The sequence below is a fragment of the Caretta caretta genome, chromosome 25 (assembly GCF_965140235.1).
Source record: "Caretta caretta isolate rCarCar2 chromosome 25, rCarCar1.hap1, whole genome shotgun sequence".
Lineage (NCBI taxonomy): Eukaryota > Metazoa > Chordata > Testudines > Cheloniidae > Caretta > Caretta caretta.
In genome coordinates this window covers 11,654,707-11,672,598 of record NC_134230.1, presented here as the reverse complement: position 1 = coordinate 11,672,598, position 17,892 = coordinate 11,654,707, and the positions used below count along the sequence as shown (strand labels likewise).

The following is a 17,892-nucleotide window of genomic DNA, read 5'->3' as shown; positions in this document are numbered from 1 at the left end:
AAGGGGGCACAATGCAGAACCGCCTGGCCGTGCCTCCTCCTAGGAGCCGGACATGCCAGCCGCTTCTGGGAGCTGCCTGAGGTGAGCGCAACCCGGAACCTGCACCCCTCACCCCCTCCTGCTCCCTAACCCCCTGCCCCAGCCCTGAGACCTGTCCCACACCCAAACTCCCTCCCAGAATCCACACCCCCTCCCACACTCTGAACCCCTCAGGTCCAGCCCCACACTAGAGCCCACACCCCGAGCTGGAGCCCCTCGTGTCCCAGCCAGGAGCCCACCTCCACATTCTGAACCCCTCATTTCTGGCCCCACCCCAGAGCACGCACCCCATCCCAAAGTCTGTCCCCCCCTCCCACACCCTATCCCCCTGCCCCAGCCTGGAGCCCCATCCCACACTCCGAACCCCTCATTTCTGGCTCCACCCTGGAGCCCTCACCCCCTCCTGCAGCCCAATCCCCTGCCCACCTGCTGAAAATGAGCGAGGGTGGAGAAGAGTGAGTGACGGTGGGAGGGGGCATGGCATGAGTAGGGGCGGGGCCTCGGAGAAGGGGCGGGGCAGGGGAGGGGAAGGGCAGGGGGTGGGGCAGGGTGTTCGGTTTTCTGCTGTCGGAAAGTTGGCAACCCTAGTAAGGCTATTTACTTTGTATATTTACATGTGATGTTGACAATTTGTGCCGTCATGGTTATAAAGCTTTAACTTTTTGAATCTCAAAGTCTACTGTCATTAAATAATTATTGTTTCCCATAACCGTGAAAATTTAAATAGATTAAAAACTGGAAAAAATGCTTAAAAATAAGCAGCAATATTATCCATCCAAATCATAACAAAATAAAAATCGAATGCTGCCAAACCTATGTATAACACAGGCCTTTGGGCATCCCTGAATTAATTCCTGTTTGAACTGACACATATCTGCTAGTGCAAGTGTCCAATCTAGATTTAAAAATCAAATTTAATCTTACGAGGACATAAGAAAGTCCTTATAAAATATACTAGAGCAGGCCAAAACGCTGCCCTCACGCTAAACTGTAGTTTCAAATGGGTATGGTATTCTTACTTCTCCCTGTTCTACACTCTTGTGTCAAACAACCACCAGGCGCCACCCCAGAGGTGGCTGCATTCAGCTCTCCTCAAGTAGAGTATTTTAAGGCCTGATCCTGCAGACATTCCCTGCCAGGCCCAGTGCTCTCTAATGTGAGGCGTTTACTTAATGGGATCATTCGTGATAGTATGATCTGCACAGCAGCAGAAGCTTTGGCAGGGTCAGGCCCATAGGCTGAGATGCTCCAGGGCACTCATGTACTTCCCTTTATACGCACGAGCAGCCCCTCTGGTGTCTTACTAAGTAGGTGTGTAAGTCTTTGCAGGGTTCGGGGCTTAGACTGTAAAACACTTTAAGGAGTGTACACTTTGCAACGAAAGGTGCGATTTAAAAGTAAGATGTTTTTTATCTTCTTTGTTTGAACAGCCTCTGTCTCTTGGCAAAATCGAATAAAATTGAGGAGGAATAGAAATGTGATACACCTAAATCCCCAAAGCCGAAAGGTACATCAGCCAGATTATCGCGTAATATAAATGCACTTTATTTCTTTTATCCATTCGCTTTTTGATTTCTCTACAGTACACATTCTGCATTAAAGAGCACGTTCTCGGACAGAACGCCGGAGCATTCTGACTTCTTTGGCTAAAAAGTGAGTGAGTATTTTGGTTATTCTAAATATGTTTAACCTGATTAAAAGATGCCCTGTCTATCGGAAAATCCGACATATAAGCGATGCCTGTGGACACGGGATATTCCTATCCCTGTGACGTCAACACGCACGGCAGTCGGTTACAAGGTCAGCTGCTAAATTCGTGCAAAGCCAGAAAATACGTGCGTAGTTCCAAGGCACTGACAGATGGGATGTTAGAAGCTGATGGCACACCACCATGATTTGGTCCCATAGGGCCTCCCGTGCTGTCTCCTCCTTAGGGGTAGGATGGTGGGTCTGGCACAGAGGATGGGGACACAGGGAGAGAAGGGCATCCATCGTGGGGGAGGATGACAGGAAGGGAACTGGCCAGAGAAGGGGCAGGAAACCAGAAGGCCCTGGGCCCTGGGAAGAGGGTCAGCGGGCCAGCGGGTGGGGAACCAGGCTCGGGAGGAGGATCCGCCATTGACAAAAGGGGCGTTTGAAGTGAACTGGCCAAAGCCAGCCTTGAGGCAGGGGCCCTGGGAAGGAGTGGCAGGCACTTCCTGCCGCCAGCTTGGCTTTGAATCAGGAGCTGAACCATGCTTTGTCCGAAGAGCAGGATTTGGGCTGGAATTTAGCCCCGGCTCTCTCGGGAACCATGTTCTGAGTTGGCCCGGCTAGCAGGGGAAGGTTAAGTGAAACAGACAGGGCAGGCGTGACAGACACCCTGGGGACCTCCCGAGCTGCTCTGGAGATGGGTCTGTACCAGACTCATGTCCTCGGTGAACTGGCCCAGAGCGGGCCTTGTCCCACACGCCAACCAGTGGGGCACGTACTTCCTCTGCTCCAAGGAAACTTATCTCCAGCATCTGAGGCTCACAGCAGGTTGAATCCGGCAGGAGCCCTTAGTGGGTAAAAAAAGGTAACAAGGAGGATCATAGCATAGGGACCCTCTCCCATCCCAACCCAGCTCCTGTGTTTTCTGTCAGGTGAATTGCAGCGGCCTGAGCAGAAGGTGAAGGCAAAAGCAAGTCAAATCTTGACCCCGAGAGCTTCCGGCCGCGCCAGACACCCCCTCCGCTCACGGCTGCGTCCAGGGGGTGCCTGATACCAGCGGGCTCCAGGTGCTGTAGTCACCGTAGTCCGTGAAGTCCCTGGCTGCCACTTGCACATGGTGGATGGTTCTGGGGCGGATCCCAGTCAGGATGAAGGAGGTCTGCTCATATGGCCCGATCTGGGAGGCAACACACGCAGCGGAGGTGGGGTTAGGCCAGGAACATGCCCCTCAGAAACTCTGCAGGGCCACATGCAAGCGGAGGTTGCCTAGTAGACTGGGAGGCTGGAAACAGAGCTCCTATACCTGGCTCTGCCAAGCACTCGCCCCGTGAACTTGGGCAAGCGGTGCCCCCTCTCTGAGCCTGGATTTGCCCATCGGCAGCGTGGGTTTGATGATTCCAGCCTGCCTTTGGGAAGGGCTCTGAGATCCCTTTCGGGAAAGGGCTGTATCAGAGTTACATGTTACCACTGATGTGACGCTCTGGGGGTCCCCAGCCGCCTACTGCTTCTAGGGGCAGTTTGGGGGGGGCGGCAAAGCGAAGGTACATACGAGGCGGCACCGTGCTCGGCGCTGTACGAGATGCTGCGCAGAAAGACAGAGGAGGAGGAGCAGCTGCTGGATACTTAGGGCACCAGAGGAATTGCCTGAGTGGATCAGATCTGGGGCCCATCTAGCTCAACTTCCCGCCTCAGACAGTGGCCAGCACTCGCTGCTTCAGAAGAAGGTATAAGAATCCCGCGGCAGGCAGCTGCGGGATAATCTGCCCCCAGGAGGAACAGAGCCAAGGGATGGAGAATTGGGGGGATAGGGATCCCCCCACCTCCCCATGAATCAGCTCGAAGGCTCTTCAGAATGCTCAGAAAAGCAAAGGGGCGACTCTCTGCCCTCGCGCAGACCCTGCAGGCCCGGTGTGGGCAGCGGGCAGGACGTGATGGGAGCAATTTCTATGCCAAAGCAAATAACGGCCTTGACCCAGACCTGGACCATTGGCCCTGGGAGGGCAGAGAGGGCCTCTCCAGTGGCTGCCCTCAGTGCCATCCGCGAAGCAAAGCGAACCACCAGCAACCCGCAAGCTGCTGGAGCCAAGAGCGCTGGGGCGTCGTGGGCACTCACCGTTCGGTTGTTGTTGGCTCCCGCCCTTGCGTAGCGAATGAGGTACTTGAGCGGGAAGTACTGCGGGAAGGGCCAGGAACTGGGCGGCTGCCACTCCAGGAGCAGCTTCTTGCTCTCCCCAGGGATGGGGGAGACCCTCAGGTCCTCCGGGGGATCTGGCCGGACTAACAAGACACACAGAACAATCACACCCCGGAGCGTCTGGCGAGGCCGGCAGCCTGAGTCCTTCCGTGCCAGCGACGGGGACAGCCTCATTGCTTTGCCCAGCAGCGCCAGCTTAGGAGCCCAGCACAATGAGCGTCCCAGGGCTGTGCTCTTTGATATTTACCAGGGGCCCTGCTGGGGCCCCTGAGACCCCAACGTCCTCATGGTAAGGCCTGGAGCTGGAGACTGGCACCATACGGCGGGGGCAGGGGAGGTTTCCCAGGCACAGCCCCCCATGAGGGAGTCTCACCCCAGAGCGAGAGGGAGCACTTCTAAGCATGGTCCACCCAGTCCCGGCCTGCGGTGATGAGCTTTGGGAAGTAGCGCCTACCCCTCGCACAACAGGCTGAGAGCCAACAGCTCATTGCACAAAGGTCTCCAAGCAGCCAGCAGACCCGGGGGACTTTCCATCCCAGGTGAACCAGCAAGGACCCGGCCTGTTTTGGCTGGGATTTCCCACGGAACCCAAGGGGGGGTGGGTCTGTCCCGTAGGTCTCCTTTGAGATTCCCAGCCTCCAGTCCCAATCCAGCCAGTGCCACTGGTATCTGAAACGCGACTGTCAGATTCACTGAAATAGCTTCTCTTTCTCTGGTGCCCCACACTCCACTAGGTAACCCTTCACCCTGGCCCCATTACCTGGGTCACCAAGTGCAGGGAAAGCACAACAGTGGAGGTGGCATGGAACCCAGGAGTCCTGACTCCCACTCCCTCTGCCCTAACCAAGAGAGGTTAAGTGATGGGCTCAGGGTCAGGCTGCAAATCACTGGTAGCTCTGAGAACAGAACCCAGGAGTCCTGACTCCCAGGGCCCAGCTCTAACCATGGTGCCATGCACCCTTATGCCCTGGAGCCCTGCCCCCCAAGCCCCCGGGGATCCCTACTCTACCCATGGCAGCGTATCCCAAGGGGCCGTGAACTCTTACTGATCTGCTCCACGATGAAGGGGAAGAGGTTCATCGTTGCGCCCAGCGGGTTCACGGCCGTCACATTCAGCACATAGGGGGTGATGGAAAACATCTGGATGTCGCTGATGGAGCAGCTGCTGGCCCCGGCCCCTGGCTGGACACACTTGTTCTCCTTGGCCCCCAGGCCATGCCTGCAGTGTGGACGGACGCAGTTCAGCGCCCTGCTGTGGAGACGCTGCTCTCTGTCCAGTGGGCTCCTGTTGCTCATAGAGGGTCTCAATCCTCTGCCCACAGACATACCCCCATGGGCTTTGGGCTACCACGGCTCACCAGGGCAAGCTGGGAGTCTGCGCTCGCCTCTCACCCCAGCTGATAAGTGACGCCCCAAGAGTCGACTGATTGCACCTGGGAACTGAACTTGGGGTGCACCTAGAGGTCAGATCCTTTCTCCCTCCCTCACCTCCTTGTCCCCAGCTGGCCCCTGAAGGATTTTACCTGTACGTGGTGATGAAATAAGTCTCCAGGCGCGGTTCAGACTTCAGCTTCCAAGTACAGTTGACAGTCTCAGGGTAACTGACAGCCCAGCACTCAATGGCAGGCTTCTCGGGAGGCGCTGCAGGAGGGGGAGGGACGGACAGTCACACAGACATCGCAGCGGGAAGTCCAACTACATCCAGGGCAGCTCAGTCCTGGAGCAACACACGTCACCCACCCCACCCAGCCTGGCACTCTGTCCCTGGCGGGGCCCCACTGATCAACCTGCCCCAGCCTTCGCTAACAGAAGCTGCTCTTTTTGCTCAGTTAGCAGAGGCACGTGCATCTAGAGCCCGAGGTCCCAGGTTCGATTCCCCCACTCCTGACAGCCTGTGACAAGCAGCTGTGGGTGCAAGGGCAGAATGAGAGACCCCCCCTCCATGGAAAGGAACAGCTCACTCACAGCCCACCCGCAGCCGAATCCTGCTCAGGGTCTTCCCAGTGCCCGGGTGGTGGCAGCTGTATTCCCCCTCCTGGGCCAGGCTGGCGTTTCGCAGCAAGAGCTGGTCCTTGTCTCCTCCCGCTGCGTCCTCAGACATGGCCACCTTGGTGCCATTCACTCTCCATTCCGCCCTGGCGGCCCCCACGGGTCTGTCGCAGTGAAGAATCAGGTCGGTGCCAAGCGCGCCGTGGTGGACGTGGCAAAGGCCTAGAATGCAAGGACCAGTTGTCACAGGGTGCCCGGCATGTTAACCGGAGCTCGGGCAGGCAGTGGGTGCTGCTTTGGGGCGGGGGTAAAAAGCCCACAGAGAAGTGAGGTGCTCAAATCCCATTACAATGTAGGGGAATTCAGAAGGGAGCAGGAGATCTGGTCTGATCCTCTGGGTATCACAGGCCAGAGAATTTAACCCAGTTACCCCCATCATGAGCCCGGTAACTTGTCTGGACAAAGCATCTCTTCCAGAAAGGCCACCAGAGTTGATCTGACGACATCGAGAGATGCAGAATCCACCGCATCCCGTTAGTTAATCAGCCTCTCTGTTAGAGCTGGGGCCCCAGTTCTCACTAGAATGTGGCTGGCCTCTGCTCCCAGCCGCTGGGTCTTGTCCTGCTTTCCGCCGCTAGGTTGACTTGCCTAACTCCCTCAGCTGCTTTTGAAATCCTCACCCCAGGATTGTGACCCAGTGGCCAGGACACCAAACTGAGGAGCCAGGACTCCTGGGTTCTCTTTTTGCCTCTGCCACTGACCTCATAGTAAATGACTGGCCCAGCAGGGGGAAGTTCCCAAGACAGGTGGTGCTGCCCGGTGTGATCCTGGCTACATGGGGCCCCGACTCACTAGCTTGCAAAGCAATGTGACCCCCCCCAAAGGAGGCAGCCTCCCCTCCTCCCCGCCCTTCTCATTGTTAACCTAACGCGTCCAGCATCAGTCCCACTCCTGGGGTTATCCCCTTGCTAGGGGCTGCCCACCCGCCAGCATCAGGCACAAGCCGATCACCAGCTGGGGTCAGGAGAAATTCACCTCCCTCCCGCCCCCCCCCCCCCCCCCGATGAGTCAGGCGCTCGGGGGAAGAGGGTTTGCTGCTGTCTCCGTTGCATGCGTCATTGGCTGGGTCCGAGTCAGGCGACTGGGGGAGATGGCGCATCGGAGTGCAAGGGACCATCTGCTCGGCAGATCCTGGCACCACAGAACCAACCCCGCAGCCCAGGGGCAGGAGAAATACACAAAGCCTTGCCGGGGGCCACTGGGAACCGGCCCTTCCTCCTCGTACCCTCCTCTCCCTCGCTCCCAGCCGTGCTGCTGCAGGGGGCGGACCAGGCCGGCAGGACCAAGGCGACAATCACCATCCACTTCATCTCCCAGCGGGCGCCGGTCGGCAGCACGGGCGCCTGGAGAAAAAGCCGTCAGGAGCGGAGCAAAATCAGGGCCTGAAAGTGGGTGTGGCTGGGAACGGACGATGTCTTCCCGAGAGGGGCTCGACCCTGGGGGGTTGGTACAAGAGATTGATGTTATTTATGGAGAGGGTTTGGGTTGCACGAAGGCAGCATTGTATAGTGGTTAGAAGAAAGGCCCTGGGACCTGGGTTCTATGCCCAGCAATTGGGCAAGTCCCTTCCCCCTTCTGTGCCTCAGTTTCCGCTCCCCCTCTTTGTCTATTTAGGCTGTGAACTCTTCAGGGCAGGGCTCCTCTCTCTCACTGGGTGCCCTTCCTGCGGTGAGGAAAAGCATCCTGCCAGCCAAGCGTGGCAGATCTGATGCTGGGGACAAGGCCCCCAGCTCGAATCCTGCACCAAACGGCACATGCTGGCGGTTGTGCTCCAGGGGAGGGAATCCATCCGTCAGGCCGCCCACCCAGCTTCCATTGGGGTCGGGCCCCAGCACCTCCACAGGAAGCTGCTGAATTTGTGCGAGCCCCATGCTCGGTGGCTGCTGCTTTGCTAACAGAGCGGGTCCCCAACAGGCCTCCCTTGGGGTGAAGCAGGTGTGTACTGCGGCAAGCCCTTTAACCTCCCCCCGAGTCCTGGGGAAGAAGAGAGGCTGGGCTGGGAGGAAACTACCCTGGGTCTCCTTCCATGGGGATCTGGAGACCCCAGTCACAGAGGGGACTTCGGACCATGCGCTTCCCCACCCCTGGCTTAACCCAGACTGAGCCTGCAATTTAACCCTTTCCAGACGACGTTGGCCAGCGCCCAAGGGGTTAACGGGTCCAAGGGGAGGGTGTGGTGCCAGCAAGAAGGAAACAGCACCAAGCAGGAGCTAGAGTCATGCGTGCAGGGCAGGCGTCTCCGCTGGGGTTTCCCAGGCTGGGTGAGTGGTTGTGGCTTTGTGGCCGAGAGGGGGCCCTGCGGTAAATGCTGCTCTTTGGCAGAGGTATGAAGAGCCTGCCGCTCTCTGCTAGGGGCCAGGATCAGGACACACCAGGCCAGCACGTGGGCCCCACAGTGAGGTCGGGTTGTTTTACTGGCAGCCCAGCAAGGCAGGGACAGAAAAGGGGATTTTTTTGGCTGTCACCGTCTTCTCATGGTGAAACCACTTTTGGAGGCAGCCTGACCTACTGGTTAGAGCACTGGCCCCGGGGGGACCTGGGTTCTATTCCTAGCTCTGACCTGCAGGGAGACCTTGGGCAAGTCACGTCCCTGCTCCGTGCCTCAGTTTCCCCCTCTGTACAATAGGGGTGATGACAATGACCACTGAGGTTTGAGCTCTACTACTGGAAAATGCTAGATAAGAGCCAGGGCTCAGCATTAATGTTCCCCTGCGGCCCCGGAGCTCTGTCGTTTAGCGGGGTGAATTCAGAGCTAGGGGCTCTGGTGGACAATCCTGCCTCTCCGCTAGGCAGGTCTCGTGTGGACAGCAGCTCCCGGAGCAGCTGTTCTGTTCTCTGGTCCAGCCTCCACAGCCCCTTCTCCTAGACAGCCCTGCCGCCGCTACCCCTGCTCTGCCCGGGCACTTACCCCGCGGTGAGCCAACATGTCTGAAAGCCTCCCCCCGAGTCAGGGATTTTAGCTTCCCCGGCAGGTAGGGTTACAGCCCGGGGCCCCAAGGCACCGGGTAAGTGAAGGAGCACATAAGAGGTCTGTAGTAGAGATAGGAATTGAACCCAGATCTTCCCGAGACCCAGTCCCATGCCCTGGCCACTAGACCACGCTTCCTACCCCAGTCAGGAGGGCAAGTGGCAGGGGGGATTTTGTCCTGCCTGGCACTGAGCTGAGGACCCAGCCCACATCTATGAAATCGCAGTGGTTTTCAGTCCCTGCCAGATCCAAACAGCTGGTGACCTATTTCAGGTTTCAGAGTAACAGCCGTGTTAGTCTGTATCCGCAAAAAGAAAAGGAGTACTTGTAGCACCTTAGAGACTAACCAATTTATTTGAGCATGAGCTTTCCTGAGCTACAGCTCACTTCATCGGTGACCTAGATTCTTACCTGGACATTCGGGGTGTGTGTGGGGGGATCTGTCACTGGCCACCGCCCCCAAGCAACTCCACCACTGCGCTCGAGGGCGGACAGCAGCTCTGAGCAGGGCTAGATGCCAGGACAGTGAGTTACCCACCCCTCTCCCGGGCGCAGAGGAGGGCGTGAACGGCAGCGAATGTCATGGCTTCGCCCCGCGATGCTTCACGCCAGCCGCCCGGGCAACAAACAGCCCCACCTGCCACCAACGCCCAGAGGAAACCAGAGACTCACCTGATGTGCACAAATCGGCGTCCTGATGCCGCGCCGAACCGGAGGCAACTGGAGTCGCCTCGGCTCGGGAAGCAAAATCCCCGTCTGACCTCAGCCCGGCCGCTGCTCACTTCCTCGCACACAACGCGCTCAGGAAATGCACCAGCCGTTCCCACCACGGTTCCCGGAGACAACTCGGAACAAACCACAAAGCCCACAAGTCCCCGCCCTGGCCCAGGCGGGGTTTTGGTGGCTGGGGTGCGTGGGCCCAGGTCTCTCTCGGAGATGCGGGGGCAGCTGCGGGGGGGGGGGGGGGGGATGTTTAGCTGGTCTTTGCCCTGCTGCCGCGGGGCAAAGTGTTTTTAAACAAAGGTTTCAGAAAAAGGCAGGGACCGGGTTATTCAGAGGCCTGTTGCTGGGACAAGGTTGGATCCTGCCCCTCAGGAGCCAGTGGGAATTATTGCCCTGAAACAAGCGGGAGTGGGGTTGTATGCACCGTAAGGATGGGTTCGTGAGTCCAGCCCCCCAGCATGGGCAAAGCTGTACTCGGGGCAGACCCACCCCAGGGGCCTGGATGTGTCTCAGGACAGCGCAGCCACTTGTGGCCAATAGGATTTTTGCTCAACTTTCCTTTTTTTAACTAAGTTGTTTTTAACTCCCAGGTGTGTCTGGGGGCAGCCCCTTCCCAGGTGACCCTCCCCCCCAAAATGGCTAGTCCTGGAGGAAACCATGAGCCTCCAAAATCCCCTTCTGCTCCCGAGTTCTTGCCCAACCAGCTCTCCTTCATCAAAGCCTGTCCCTGGAGTCTCCCCATACTTGCTTATCTGCCTGCTAGCACTGGGCTCCCCCACCTCGGCGGGGTCGGTCCCCAGCTGAGAGCTCCCTTGGAGCAGAATGGGGCCCAATCCCCTGCTGGGAGTGCATCCCCTGGGCTGATGTCACCGGGATCAATCCCAAAGTTTCCCAAATGTTGCCATTTCGTGGGGTGCTGTTCATGACGTTTCCCAGCTGGCCGAGTGGAAAAGGAGCATTTTTCGGCCACAGACAAAATGAGTTTGGCAGGGTCTCAGCCTAGTCCCTGCGAAAGGAGCCAGTGAGCGCTGGTTAACAGTCCAGAGCACTGGCAGAGTCTGCTTGGTTGGGGCCCAGAGCGTGGCAGAGGAGAGTTGTGGCTGCGGGTCGGGATTGAGGGGCCCTGACAGAGCTGGGGTGACTTGGGGGGCAAGGGGGCTGCAGGGCCGATGGGCCTTGGCAGTTAGTGGCGTGGGAAGGCTACAGAGGAGGCCAGGACTGGAATACCAGTTGGAGTGGGAGCTGTCATCCAAGAGTGAGGTGCATGGGCTGAGCTGGGGGGAAGAGTCCTGGGCTGGAATAGCCCCAAACTGCAGCCCCCACCACTATTCCAGCCCTAGGCTCCCCCACCCCCAGCTCTGCCAGCGCCCCTCAATTCTGCTCCAGCCATAACGCTGTCAGCACACCTCTGCCCTGGCCTGCAGCCCACCCCACCCCTCACCGTGGAGGTCCAGACAGGCCCATGTCAGGAGGGGCTCCAGCCTGGAATAGCAGGTGCTGCAAGGCACGAGGGCAGCAGTGGGACATTCAGCCCAACAGCTGCCTGCGTTTCCCTGGCACCAGCTCCCAGGTGTACGACCCCCCACCCTCGCCCCCGCACATGTCCCTTCCCCACGCAGGAAAACCAGCGAGCCTCTGCTGAGTGAGTATAAAGAGTTTATTGCTGTGGATGCTCCGCTGAGAGACGCAGGCAGGAGCTGGTGAATTACTGCAGCCTCTCCTCATCCCTGCTCCCTTCTGCCCACGGAGCGAGGATGGGCCCCTCGCCCAGTGGCATCGCCCGGTCAGGAGCCTGCCTCCCTCATCCCGTCTCGGAGGCTGCCGAGGTGAAAGCACCCGTGGAAAGGGCCGTGTGAGCTGGGCCTACACCTTGCCACGAGGCACCTTCCAGCCACCTGCCCACGGGCACCTCCCAGCACAGGCTGCCCAGGAACAGGGAGCAAAGGTGCTGCCCCAGGGGTCACCCAACACACGTGTGCCTTGATTTTGGTGAGGAGGTGTGTGCAAAAAAGGGCCAGCTGGCCACAGGGCCTCGCCACACCGCTTGACGCTGGAGTCCAGCCAGTTCCGCGTGCGAATCCACTCCGCTCCCCTGCTCAGAACCAGGGACTGGGCCGGGCTCCCTGGCCCCGGGGAGCTCATCTGCCTTGCTCCTGCAGCCTCTGCATCATCAGGATCTGGTACAAGAGTCTCTGCACATCTTCGTCCATGTGGCCCTGCAAAGGAGACGGAGGCGGGGAAATCACAGCGGTCTCCCCGAGAGCAGGTCAGCGGGTGCCCTGACTTACACCCTACACCAGCCCCACTGGCTAAGGCAGGGCAGGACTGTGCCGATTCCAGAGGCAGCCATCTCAGCAGGTGCGTGGCAGGAGCACGTGGCCATTGCCGGATGCTGAGTGAGATAATTCCTTCGTTTTGCTGGATATGGGCTCAGGGTGCAAAGTTCAGCTCCAGATCCCAGCTGCCCCAGAGGCCGGGGGGGCCCAGAGCTGGGGAGCTGGTTCTGGCCCAGCGCTACATTTCGGGAGCTCAGATGGAAAAGGTTGTTCCAGGATTGGTTTCCCTGCTTTTCACATACACTGTCACAGCAAACACGCCCTGGACACGCGGCGCGTCCCGGGCAGGAAGATGCAGACGTCGCCACGTGTGCACCGCACGCCCTGGATACGCGGCGCGTCCCGGGCACGGAAACGCAGACGTCGCCACGTGTGCACCGCACGCCTTGGACACGCGGCGTGTCCCGGGCACGGAGACCCAGACGTCGCCACGTGTGCACCGCACGCCCTGGACACACAGCGTGTCCCGGGCACGGAGAGGCAGACGTCGCCATGTGTGCACCGCACGCCCTGGACACGCGGCGCGTCCCGGGCACGGAGACGCAGACGTCGCCACGTGTGCACCGCACGCCCTGGACACGTGGCGCGTCCCAGGCACGGAGACGCAGACGTCACCACGTGTGCACTGCACGCCTTGGACACGTGGCGTGTCCCGGGCACGGAGACCCAGACGTCGCCACGTGTGCACCGCACGCCCTGGACACACGGCGCGTCCCGGGCACGGAGAGGCAGACGTCGCCACGTGTGCACCGCACGCCCTGGACACGCGGCACGTCCCAGGCACGGAGACGCAGACGTCGCCACGTGTGCACCGCACGCCCTGGACACACGGCGCGTCCCGGGCACGGAGACGCAGACGTCGCCACGTGTGCACCGCACGCCCTGGACACGCGGCGCGTCCCAGGCACGGAGACGCAGACGTCGCCACATATGCACCGCACGCCCTGGACACGTGGCGCGTCCCAGGCACGGAGACGCAGACGTCACCACGTGTGCACCGCACGCCTTGGACACGCGGCGTGTCCCGGGCACGGAGACCCAGACGTCGCCACGTGTGCACCGCACGCCCTGGACACACGGCGTGTCCCGGGCACGGAGAGGCAGACGTCGCCACGTGTGCACTGCACGCCCTGGACACGCGGCGCGTCCCGGGCACGGAGACGCAGATGTCGCCACGTGTGCACCGCACGCCCTGGACACGCGGCGCATCCCGGGCACGGAGACGCAGACGTCGCCACGTGTGCACCGCACGCCTTGGACACGCAGCGCGTCCCGGGCACGGAGACGCAGACGTCGCCACATGTGCACCGCACGCCCTGGACACGTGGCGCATCCCAGGCACGGAGACGCAGACGTCGCCACGTGTGCACCGCACGCCTTGGACACGCGGCGCGTCCCGGGCACGGAGACCCAGACGTCGCCACTTTTACCACAGGCCTTGGACACGCTGCACGTGAGAGACACACCGTGGCAAGGAGCGTGCACTCGACATGCACACGCACACCGGCATACACATGGCTCACAGGCTCCTGCCTTCTGCACAAGTCTCCTTCCACCCAGCATGAGCCGCCAGCTCCTGTCCAATGTGCACGGAGACCCTCCGCCCTTCCTCCAAACTCCCACTTGAGCTTCAAGGGACAATGGCAGGATTCCCCACCCCCAAGGGCATGGCACTTCCAAGGTCATGTCGTTCACGTGCTGGGGAGTTTGGGGGCAGGGACGGGAATGGGGGAAGACCAGGATGTCATTTTTGTAGGTCCAAACAGGCCTAGTAAACACTGTGTCTGAAATGCTTGGAATTCAGTCACCCAATACACCACCCCACACCCACTTATATTGACACACCCATGTGCGAACACCCCCCCACTTCCACACACACGTATGCAAACACCCACCCACATATACTGACACACACGTGCAGACACACACTTACACACCCCCATGTGCAAACACACCCACTTATACTGACATACGTGTGCAAACACACTTATACTGACACACCCACGTGCAAACGCCCACTCACTGACACACAGGTGTGCAAACACACACACACTTCTACTGATTCAGACACACGGACGGACACACCCGGAACAGCGAACACCCGTGCCCGATCACTGCGAGACACTGCGCCCCCAGCCCAGCCCTGCCCCCCACGCACTGACCTGAATCGCACAGAGCAGGTGGTTCCGGTAGAGTGAGACGACCTTGCGGTGGTGTGTCTCCATCTCCTGGAATCAAGGGGCGAGGGGGGGGTCACACTACGGTCCCAATGGAACTGGGCCACTCTCCGCTCACGACACCTCTGACCAGTGCCCCCCCCCCCCCCCCCGCCAGACACGGCACAGAGCTGGGGGAATCGGATCCTGCTCTGGCTCTCACACCGAACACAGCCGAGGGGAACCGGTGTCACTCCCCTTCCGGCACCCAGCTAAAGCAACTCCCTCAGTGCCGTAGAAAGAAGCGGATGTTTTAGCGGAGGGGTTACTGCTGGACCTCTGCTGTGACCAGGGACGGAAGGGCAGAAGGCATCGGGCCAAGACACACTGGCCCAGATCCTTAATGGTATGTAGGAGCCGAACTCCCATGGGAGTTAGGAGCCTATTATACCTTTGTGGGGCTGGGCCCCCGAGCCAGCATGGTCCACGCAGCCCTCGGAGCCGCCATCCCAGCGACTCCGCTGCTTCCACCTGCCCGGACGGTGCCCCCAGGTCCCGAGCTGCACGTCACTTTCCAGACTCAGCCGAGCTCAGCACTTAGCCCCTGCTGTCCCCGAGCCCAACAGGGGACTAACACCACAAACCCCGGGCTCTGCTCCTCCCCGCTCCCCAGTCCCACTGGTCCCGGATACCCACGGCCAGCTGCTGTTCCAAGGCCTTTATCGTGCTCTGCAGCTTCGCCACCTCCTGCGGGTTCTGTGGGGCCGCCTTGGGCAGGGCCCCCACCTGGCCGGAGCGCTCAGACAGGCTGTTCAAGGCCTCCTTCAGCTTGAAGACTTCCTTGGACAGCTCGGTGATCTGCAAAGGCGAAGAGATTGGCCGGTCACAAAGGGCTGGCTGAGTTCACCGGGGTGGGTTCGAGTCTAGGGCAAAGTCTCGCATGATGTTAGGACACGCAACGCAAGAGATTCCAAAACCCAGCTTCCCAGCCCCCCCCGCCCCGGCCAGCCCTCCGCAGACACGCACCCCTCCACAGAGCCAGACCTGCATCCTCATTCTCACTGGGGCTGCTCGTTAACCCCTGGGTTGCTGCTGCTTCCTCCTTTGGGGGCACTCGCATGCCACTGGGGCATCGGCCCTTTGGGCATCAGCAGGGCATGATCTGCTCTGGGTGGCAGATAAACAGCTAAAGAACCAGTGGAACAAATGTCTGTTGCTGGCCAGCCAGCTCCTGTCCCTACCAGAGCCAGTGGGGGAGGTGGGTCGGTCTCTTTTGCCACAAATGTGCCAAACGATTTGTTTTCTTGGAGGTTTTTTGCTCTGCGACCAAAGATGGTGAAAAATTCTGTTTCATTTCCCTGGGGGAACCTCCCCTGCTCGCTTTCTCCCCCTTTTGGAACCTCTTTCCCGTGCAGTGTTCCTCCTTCGAAACAAACGTACTTTCGGGGAACGCTGCACTGTCCCCAGACCCACCTCTCACCCCCTCATGTGGCTCTGTCTCGGGCTGGGATCTGGGATCCCCAGACCCACCTCTCACCCCCCTCACATGGCTCTATCTCGGGCTGGGATCTGGGACTGCCAAACCCACCTCTCACCCCTCTTGAGTCCAGGCTGGGTGATGGCATTGCCAGACCCAAATTTCACCCCTGTCCCATGGCTCTATTGTGGGCAGGGATAGGGGGTCCCCACCTAACCTGGCTCTAGCATGGGCGGGGTGATGGGGAAGCCCAGACCCACCTTCCTGTCCTTCTCCTTGACCAGTTTGGCCGAGTCCTCGATCTGGCCGTGCAGCTCCTGGATCCGCCCGGACTCGGCCCGCAGGCTCTGCAGCTGCTTCTCCGTGGCGGCCAACTGGGCCTCGGCCGCGTGCTTCTCGCTCTTCATGAAGAGGGCCTCGCGCTGCACCTGGAACACCTCTGTGCAGGTCTTCTCGTGCTTGCGCTCCAGGTCGCTGAGCTGCAGGCTCAGTGCGCTCGCCTCCGCCTGCAGGCTGCACCGCAGCTGCTCGTGCTCCTCCCTGGGGACCGTGCCCTCCCGAGCGCTGGCCAGCTCGCCCTGCAGCCGCAAGGCCTCCTGGGCTTTGGCGGCCAGCTCCTGCTCCAGCTGCTGGGCTCTGGCCTTCAGCTCCCGGACGCTGCCCTCCAGGGCCTCCTTGGCTCGGGTGTGCTCGGCCGGCGGGATCCAGTCCCGCCTGTACCGCTCCGCCGCATGCTGCAGCTCCCTCACCTCCCTCTGGGCGGCGCTGTGCCTCTCCTCCAGCTCCAGCAGCTTCTTGTTGGCCTCGGCCAACGACCCGCCCAGCTTCCCCGCCACCTCCTCCTGCTCCTGCCTGGAGATGCTCTCGGAAGCCAGTTGCTCCTTCAGGCCGCTCAGCTCCTCCTCCCTCTTGCCCTGATCCTCTCGGAGCTGGGCCTGCACCTCCTCGTACTGCCCCCGCAGCTCCGCCAGCTGCTCGCGGAGCTGCCGGCTCTCCTCCTCCAGCCTCTGGCTCTCCGAGAGGCGGCCCATCGCTTCCTGCAGCTCCCTGGCTCCCTCCTGCACGCTCCTCCTCAGCTGCTCCACTTCTGCCTCCGCGTGGCGGCACCTGTCCAGCAGCGCGGCCTTCTCCGCCGCGGCTTCTCCCAAGGAGACGCCGAGGGCCGCCCTCGCCTCCTCGGCGGAGCGGCCTCCACCGGCTGCTTCTTCCTGGGCATCCAGGCGCCCCTCCAGCTCCTTCACCCTCTGGTCTCTCTCCAGCAGGGCCTCCTGGGCTTTCTGCAGAGCTGCCCTCACCGTCTCCAGCTCGCTCCCGGAGCTCTCAGCCGCCTCCAGCTCCTCCACGGACAGGATGCCCAGCTGGATCTGCTCCCGCAGGAGCCACACCTCAGCCACAGCCGCCTCGTGCTTCTCCCGCATCTCAGCCAGCGTTTTGGTCAGCTCTTCCACAGCCGCATCTCCAGCCCCTCCTTCCCTGCTGCTTCCTTCTGCCTGCACCCCAGCCTGGCCTTTCCCCTCGGGCTCAGCTGGGGCGCTGCTCCCCTGCAGCGCCTGCTCTAGGGCCTGGATCTGCATCTCGTATTCAGCCTTCAGCTGCTTGTAAGCCTCCACTGGGACTAGCTCGCAGGAGGCCCCGTGGGGCCCGCCGCCTTCCAGAGCCTGCAGGGCAGCCTGGGCCTCAGCGTGCTGCTCTCTGAGCTGGTCGAACTCCAACTTGAGGGAGTTGTAGAGGACGATGGGGACGAAGACTTCAGATGGGCAGACGTCACTCTCGTCTTTCTCGTAATTCTCCAGGATCTGCCAAGGGCAGGGGGGGATAAAACAATGAGATTTCCTCACTGGGATCCTGAGCCCCCGCTACATGGGGATATTACAGCAGCACCACACAACTGTGCCTTGCCATACAGAGCGGCTCAGCTCCCCTGGCCCCGAGCTCCTGTACCCTCAGATGCTTCCTAGGGCCTGATCTCTCCTTCCTTCAATTACACCAGTCCAGGTCCACTGATGTGGGTGGAGTCACCCTGGATTTACACCAGCGTGGGAGGAGAAGCAGGCCCTGTAGTTTAACTGTACAGAGGGCTATGATACAGAGACAGAGTTAAACAGCAGGGCCTTGGAGCCGAGCGGATAAGTACAAGGCAAAGGAAAAAAGATTAGGTTTTGATACAAACAGTAGGAGTTGGCAAAGGGAAGCCACCTAGAAAGCCTGCTCCAGAGGCCAGGAGCTGCATGGGAGAAGGCTCTTGCACCGTGACATTA

At 60.2% G+C, this 17,892-nt stretch overlaps 2 protein-coding genes across 10 annotated transcripts in view; both read right to left on the bottom strand.

Moving 5' to 3' along the window:
* Positions 1-1,560: 1,560 nt before the first annotated feature.
* EBI3 (Epstein-Barr virus induced 3) lies at positions 1,561-9,733 on the bottom strand. The gene is made up of 7 exons (XM_048831248.2): positions 9,615-9,733; positions 7,200-7,410; positions 5,891-6,136; positions 5,449-5,566; positions 4,972-5,144; positions 3,845-4,008; positions 1,561-2,908 (listed from the first exon to the last, which is right to left on the bottom strand). Exons 2-7 carry the CDS (start codon positions 7,282-7,284, stop codon positions 2,756-2,758), a joined length of 939 nt encoding a protein of 312 aa, XP_048687205.1. The 5' UTR covers positions 7,285-7,410; positions 9,615-9,733; the 3' UTR covers positions 1,561-2,755.
* Positions 9,734-11,304: 1,571 nt separating this feature from the next.
* The window catches only part of ANKRD24 (ankyrin repeat domain 24), a 31,321-nt gene continuing 24,733 nt past the window's right edge, over positions 11,305-17,892 (bottom strand). For all 9 annotated transcript variants that reach the window (XM_048830583.2, XM_048830584.2, XM_048830582.2 and 6 more), the window contains 4 exons: positions 15,895-17,430; positions 14,854-15,015; positions 14,164-14,229; positions 11,305-11,881 (listed from right to left, as the gene is read on the bottom strand). In XM_048830583.2, the coding sequence (XP_048686540.2) occupies positions 11,804-11,881; positions 14,164-14,229; positions 14,854-15,015; positions 15,895-17,430 (1,842 nt within the window). In that variant the 3' untranslated portion in view covers positions 11,305-11,803. The remainder of the gene's footprint in view (positions 11,882-14,163; positions 14,230-14,853; positions 15,016-15,894; positions 17,431-17,892) is intronic.